General features: G+C 33.4%; 1 protein-coding gene across 1 annotated transcript; it reads left to right on the top strand.

Annotated features, from left to right (window-relative positions):
- Positions 1 to 4,260: 4,260 nt before the first annotated feature.
- Positions 4,261 to 5,959, top strand: LOC118754897 (odorant receptor 7a-like). Its single transcript, XM_036489768.1, has 3 exons — positions 4,261 to 5,015; positions 5,093 to 5,450; positions 5,517 to 5,959. Exons 1-3 carry the CDS (start codon positions 4,261 to 4,263, stop codon positions 5,586 to 5,588), a joined length of 1,185 nt encoding a protein of 394 aa, XP_036345661.1. The 3' UTR covers positions 5,589 to 5,959.
- Positions 5,960 to 6,313: the final 354 nt, after the last annotated feature.

The following is a 6,313-nucleotide window of genomic DNA, read 5'->3' as shown; positions in this document are numbered from 1 at the left end:
TGTACTTACATACAGCGAATAAGTGGATGGTATTCGCTTAATAATCTGACAATATCAAGGAAACACATCATTGCTCATTTGCTGTTATTAATTGACGCAATGCCATTGAGTTTACCTATTTTGAAACGAAAACTGCCAGATGAGCCACAGCACGACTCGCGTACTGTATGTACATATTCATGTGTGCTAAAGCTCCACCTCAATAGGTTTTATGCTTCTATCTGATGCTTTCAACGCCGAGCTACCATTACTCAGCCTTAATCAGTAAAAGAAAGTATGCTATCGAATCATCGTTCCATCATTCGTGTAATGAGGAAATTGAGTATAATGCCACTATGGAGCATAGTTAAGCAAAATAACTATACGAGCTCAATGAAGCTAGCGGAGCTCAAATGAAAAAATTAGGAAAAAATATTTTTGTATTATTGTGCTCATTGTGTGCTATTTTAGGCCACTTTTGATTTTTTTTGTGTTCCTACAAATTTTTAAATAATTAATACTTTGCTAGGTTAATCGTAACTTAGCAAAACATTCATTAAGTGAAGACTTTTTACTGCTTACCTGGGCTTGTTGTTTTGTGCTTTAAAAATAATGCCGAGTAAACATTGAAAAATCGCTTGTCGTCACGTTAGCTGACCCGCTTTCTGAACTTTGGTCGAACACGGATAAATATTATTGAGGAATTATGGGCTATTTATGTGCTTTTTAGAGCCACCAAAATTATTTTAGATACTCACTCAGTTCCCGAAATTATTAAGATTTTGCTAGGTTAACTGTAACTTAGCAAAACATCCATTCACTTAAGACTTTTTTACTTCTTAGCTGGGCTCATTTTTTGTGCTTTTTATGTGCTTTAAAAATATTTCCCAGAAAACATCGAACAGTCGCTTGTCGTCACGATAGCTCACCCACTTTTTAAATTTCGGTCAAATTAAAGTGCATTCTATCAAAAAATTAGCGTTTTATCTTTCAAATGAGGTGAACGTTATTTTAAAATATTGAAATAAGGTTTTAAGTTTTTCTGTTGAGGTAGTAAAATCAGTACCTAGCACCCAGGCTCGATCCCGCCTCCGAGTGATTCTTGACAAAATTGTTTTAATTTTTATTTTTGTTAAAATTATAAACATTATTTTAATTTATGGTTTTATTTATAGTACACATTTATTTCACTTAATTATTTCAAGGAAACGAACATTTTTTGAATCTAATTTAAAAAAAAAATAATCACCCCTATGCTGTAATCCGTCGTAGATTCGATTTTGCTACGAATCTTAAAATTGGTATGCTGTAATCCACGTTGCCGTATCGTAATTTCGAAATTCGTAGACCATCTTCGAAATTCGTAATGTTGGTATGCCTGAATCCGACGTAGCTGTAATTTGTATGTATTTGTCGGAAATTTTCTACGAAGAGCAACTGGTGTCGGAGCGAAGCGAATTCTTTTAAAATATCAATAAAATAAAGTGTGGAAACGCAAAAATATGTATGTAAGTTGAAGTGTGAATAAAAAAAAATGTATTATTAAATGTTTACAAAATTATCAAGTCGACAATCACAACAAATCGCTCGCAATACGAAAAACTGGTGGAATGCATGAGCGAAAGGCCGGACATTGCCCGAGGCTTTGTAAAAGTAGTTAAAGAGGATGTGGTGGAATTTTGGGAAAGCGTTGCAAGATTTAAAGCAGCACAATATTTAGTTGAATGGACGCCCTTAAAAAGAGGGAGCATATATTTATCATTTAAGCTAAATGGATCAGAACTGTCTCGTAGCAATCTCCTTTGTATATTAATGCAACAGTTGACTGCAGCATGTTATTCTTCCTGAGACAAAAGTGCACCGGCCACTGAATCCATTCTATTTTACTTAATTAAGGAAAAGTTTTTCAAATACGATTAAACAATTTTTTTTAATTTCGCTGTTCACTTGCGATTATATTTACTTTGATTTGTTTCTGTCAAAGCAGCTGATTAAGAACTTCGAATTTCACTATTTTAGTTGGCAACGCCGTTGATAGTTGCGATCGGATTAAAGCATACCAATTTTCGAATTTTCGGAACGGAGCTACGAATTCGTAACTACGAACTTTCGGATTACAGCATAGGGGTGAATAACTAAAAGATAAAAAAAAAAAAATGTTTGCTGGCCGTCGGATTCGAACCCACGACTTTGAAATAGCCCTTGTTATGTTGATAGAGAAAAGGGCTATCCATATGAAAAGTTAAAATTTACTCGGCGATATAAACAAATATGGGAACTTCAGTTAGTACACGCTGTGTCCGTGGCAGCATTGACGGGTTTTCCTTCGCCGCATTTTCTTAATTTTCTTTTAGTTGTATTTTTTTGTTTTTTTATTGGTGTAATTATGGTTTTCAATTTTGTTTCAATAACCACATGTAGTTTTAAAAATTTTATTTCGCCTATATATTTACAAAATTATAACAAATAAAATTAAATATTGCTCATAATTATTACTGAACAATGGAAAAGTTGTTTTCGTCTGGCGGGACGATTATTTTAAGATGTAAATTATTTTTTTACGTGGTTCTAGGATTTAGGGTTGCCAGATGTTAGCAAATCAAATTCCAATAATCGAGCTCGGAGATATTTGGGTTTAATTTCGTGAAATCGGCAGTACATGTACCCGATTATATTAAGGGAAAACGTGGGACATAAATCATTGTCGTCTTGAAATAAAGTTCACGGGAGACGAGCAAAATAAAAGTCACATAAAACGAGACGAAAAAATAAATAAAAGTTCCACATAATTATTATGAGAAGACGTAAATCATTTCCGTCTTGAAATAAACGTCCCACGAGACGAAAAAAAAATAAAAGTCCCCCATAATTATTATGAGAAGACGTAAAAAATCTCGAGGGTCGAAAAAAGATATTTCTCGTAAATAAGACGAAAAAAATTTATCTTAAAACAAGGCGACGTTTTTTGATATGAAAGATTAGGATAATGATTATTTTGGGTCTCGGTATATAACTACATAAGTGAACTTTTTTTTATTTAATACAAACGTTTAGACCCATCGGTCGTCAAGGGTTAAGATTTGAATTGCAAAAATGTGGAAAATCATATGCCAATCAATAAAAAATTACGTTTTTTTTTTAACTAACCTACTTGTTTGGTCATAATTAATTTTTGCCACAAAAATGGGTCAACTTACTCCACGTGGAAAGTTGTTAGGCATACTAGTACTCGCATCAAGCGTAAGAACCGTAAGTTTGGTGTGATTCCTAGCCGTGGAAATTGAAGGAAATTATAAAAATATTGAGATTCTTTTGGCGTCACATACGTGGCAGCGCAATGGCGGTCTGGCTTTTGTAATTTGTATAAAATTTTGTATGACATATATATTGTACATATATATATATATATATTGTATGTTCATATTCCTTCCAAGATTAACTACTTGTATTCCTTACATTTCCTTTTAACACTTTAAAAATTCATGCGCTATTAAATATGTTTACATACCGGTTACCTAGCACCTAATACAGCACTTTGTTTAAAATTATATGAATGACATTATAAATTCAGAAAAACTACGAAAGTTACAAACTTTTCTCATTCTGATTTCTTTATTATTTGGAGTTGTTATACATATGTTAGGAGCGCAAACGAATTTAAATATAACTAAATGTGGGAAGACGTTGAGTACGACTGGAGGTAGGGTTGCCAACATTTTTTCATATATTTATTGTATTTAAAAATAAAATGCAAAAAAATATAGTACACTTCAAAAATATATAGTATTTTATTTTAAAGAGAAAGTAAAAACGCTTTTAAGTATACATCCTTTTTTTAATATACATCTTTGCACAGTTTTTAACAATTCCTTGTTAACTATTAAAGTATCTTGTGCTATATCACAATCAAGATTTGAATTAATATAAATCAAAAGTTATTTTTATTTTATGATTCTATTCATAAACTAACTATGACCTTTTATTTTAAAGAATATTTCTTTTTAATATTTTTATTTCATCATTTTAATACATATTTTTTCTTACAAATTACTGAAATATATTTATATTTATAACTGAAGAAATATAGTATTTTTGACGTACTATATTTTTTCTAACAGTATATAGTACGCAGACCAAAAAAAAAATAGTGCAATATTATATGTTATAGTACGGTTGGCAACCCTAACTGGAGGATACATACAAATGTATGTATGCTCATACATAGAAAATAGTGACCGATATAAAATCCATCATCTCAACGTTAACGCTTCATTTACAAAAATGTTCGATTTGCTCAAAGGTCGTGGTCGCAGTGTGTTCTCCTCTCGCGATGCCGTCATTTACCTATTCAATATATTTCGATTGGTGGGCGTAAATCCCCAACCGAATTTTCGCATCTTGAACTTCCTGTATGGGGGAATATTAACATTTGCCGCTGTTTTTTATTCACCGATAATGTTAACCCTTAGTTGGATGCGTTATAGGGATATTCTATCGATGACAGAGATACTTATGTGTATACAGACTAACGTGAATACGTTTGGCTTGCCGTTTAAGAGTACCATGTTAATATTGTCCTTGGCGCGACTACGTAGCGTTGAACCGTTGTTAACTGAATTGGATGCACGCTACACTGAAGCGAGGGATAAGGCCAAGATACGAAGCTGCGCAATCATAGGCAACCGTATTGTTTTTTTCTACACTCTGGTCTATATGACGTACGCAGTTTCGTGGATGATATCAGCAGTGTTGCGGGGCCATCCTCTATTTGCACTATGGATACCCTATGTGGAATGGCAGAGATCGACATGGGAATACTGGTTACAGTTTAGTTTTGATTGTACTACGGCTTTGGTCATACTTTTCCACCAAGTGCTCAACGACTGCTATCCGGTTGTATACATTAACATTATACGCACGCAAGTACAGTTGCTAGCGAATCGGGTAAAACGTTTGGGAACTGTGGCCAATAAAAGCCAAGAAGATACAAACGTTGAGTTGAAGGAGTGTATTATTACACACCAGGATATTTTGAGGTTAGTTTTTGAAAACTGAGTGTAGTTATTCATTTGATGATGTATGATCATTTAAATATTGATTTCTATCATTTCAGATTGGTGGGAAATGTAAAGCCAATAATATCTGTCACCATGTTTGCCCAGCTCTTAATTACTGCAACAATCCTGGCCGTCACAATGATAAATATATTTATTTTTGCCAAAGCCACTTCCAGAGTTATCTCCATCATCTATTTGGTGAACGTTTTTCTACAAATTTCAACGACTTGTTACTTTGCCTCTTGTTTGCAAACCGACTGTGAGCGGCTTTCAATGTCTATTTTCCATTGCAATTGGGTAGCACAGGATAAACGATTCAAAAAAATGCTACTTTATTTTCTACAATGCTCGCAGGAAAACATTCCTTTGTTTGCGATGAAATTAGTGTCAATTGATCTGTCAGTAATCGTATCGGTAAGTGGGAGTGTATACTTCTCGGTTTAAGTAGTACACGTGTGCTCATTTAAAATCTCTTTTCAGATCGCCAAGTTTTCATTCACTCTCTACACATTCATCCAAAAAATGGGAATTGACCGGAGTTTGAAAAATTGAATAATACGAATTTACAAAAATTTATAGTTACTGCACAGTTCGAGGCAAAGGCAGCTCATTTTCGCGTTCATCATACGCCCCGGTAATAAAAAAAAACCATTTGCCCTTTAGAGGCGGCTTAAAATTGTAGGCCCCTCCATCTTGTGTAACAACATCAAGACGCACAACAAAAATTGGAGCCCAGTTATAACATAAGATTTCTTAAGTCGATTTGAGTGAAAAAATTGGAATTATTTTTCAAGAAATATGTACATTAGGGAGGGTCAATTTGTTCTTAAACAAAAATAAGCGAGTTTGTTTCGGCGGCTGAAGTATTCTACTTGCAATTCTGAACAAAAAAAAGTCCACGAAAGCATAGCTCTTAAAAAGATTTCGAGCCTCCTTATTTTAAATTTTAGTAATTGACTACTAACCACTTTATCTTTTATATTTGGTAACATTTTTATTTATTTTTTGAATACAATTTATGAATGTCGATTTTGCCTATGAGCAATTGTGCGAATTTTTCAAAGCAAAGAATTTTTCACTGTCCGTTAGTTTCGTGTTATGGCAATGTAATGAATGCTGGCGAAAATAAAGATATAATACAGGCCAACAAAAATTTAAACAATTTTGGTGCCGTAAATGTTAAAGCTGTTTTTAATAGACCTATTTTGTGGTGATTCGTGATCCGTGGGTATAAAGTTTTCATTAGCTCGAGATTTTGAGGAAAACGTGATCAAAGG

This window comes from Rhagoletis pomonella, unplaced genomic scaffold (genome assembly GCF_013731165.1).
Source record: "Rhagoletis pomonella isolate Grant_MI unplaced genomic scaffold, Rhpom_1.0 Rhpom_scaffold_04875, whole genome shotgun sequence".
In the NCBI taxonomy this organism is placed as follows: Eukaryota; Metazoa; Arthropoda; class Insecta; order Diptera; family Tephritidae; genus Rhagoletis; species Rhagoletis pomonella.
This window is presented reverse-complemented; position numbering and strand designations above follow the sequence as displayed.

Excerpts from the sequence above, each read along its gene's own strand:
- LOC118754897 (XM_036489768.1), top strand. The coding sequence starts at position 4,261 with ATGTTCGATTTGCTCAAAGGTCGTGGTCGCAGTGTGTTCTCCTCTCGC. Across the intron at positions 5,016-5,092 it reads ACACACCAGGATATTTTGAG|ATTGGTGGGAAATGTAAAGC; the intron begins GTTAGTTTTTGA and ends CTATCATTTCAG. Across the intron at positions 5,451-5,516 it reads ATCTGTCAGTAATCGTATCG|ATCGCCAAGTTTTCATTCAC; the intron begins GTAAGTGGGAGT and ends ATCTCTTTTCAG.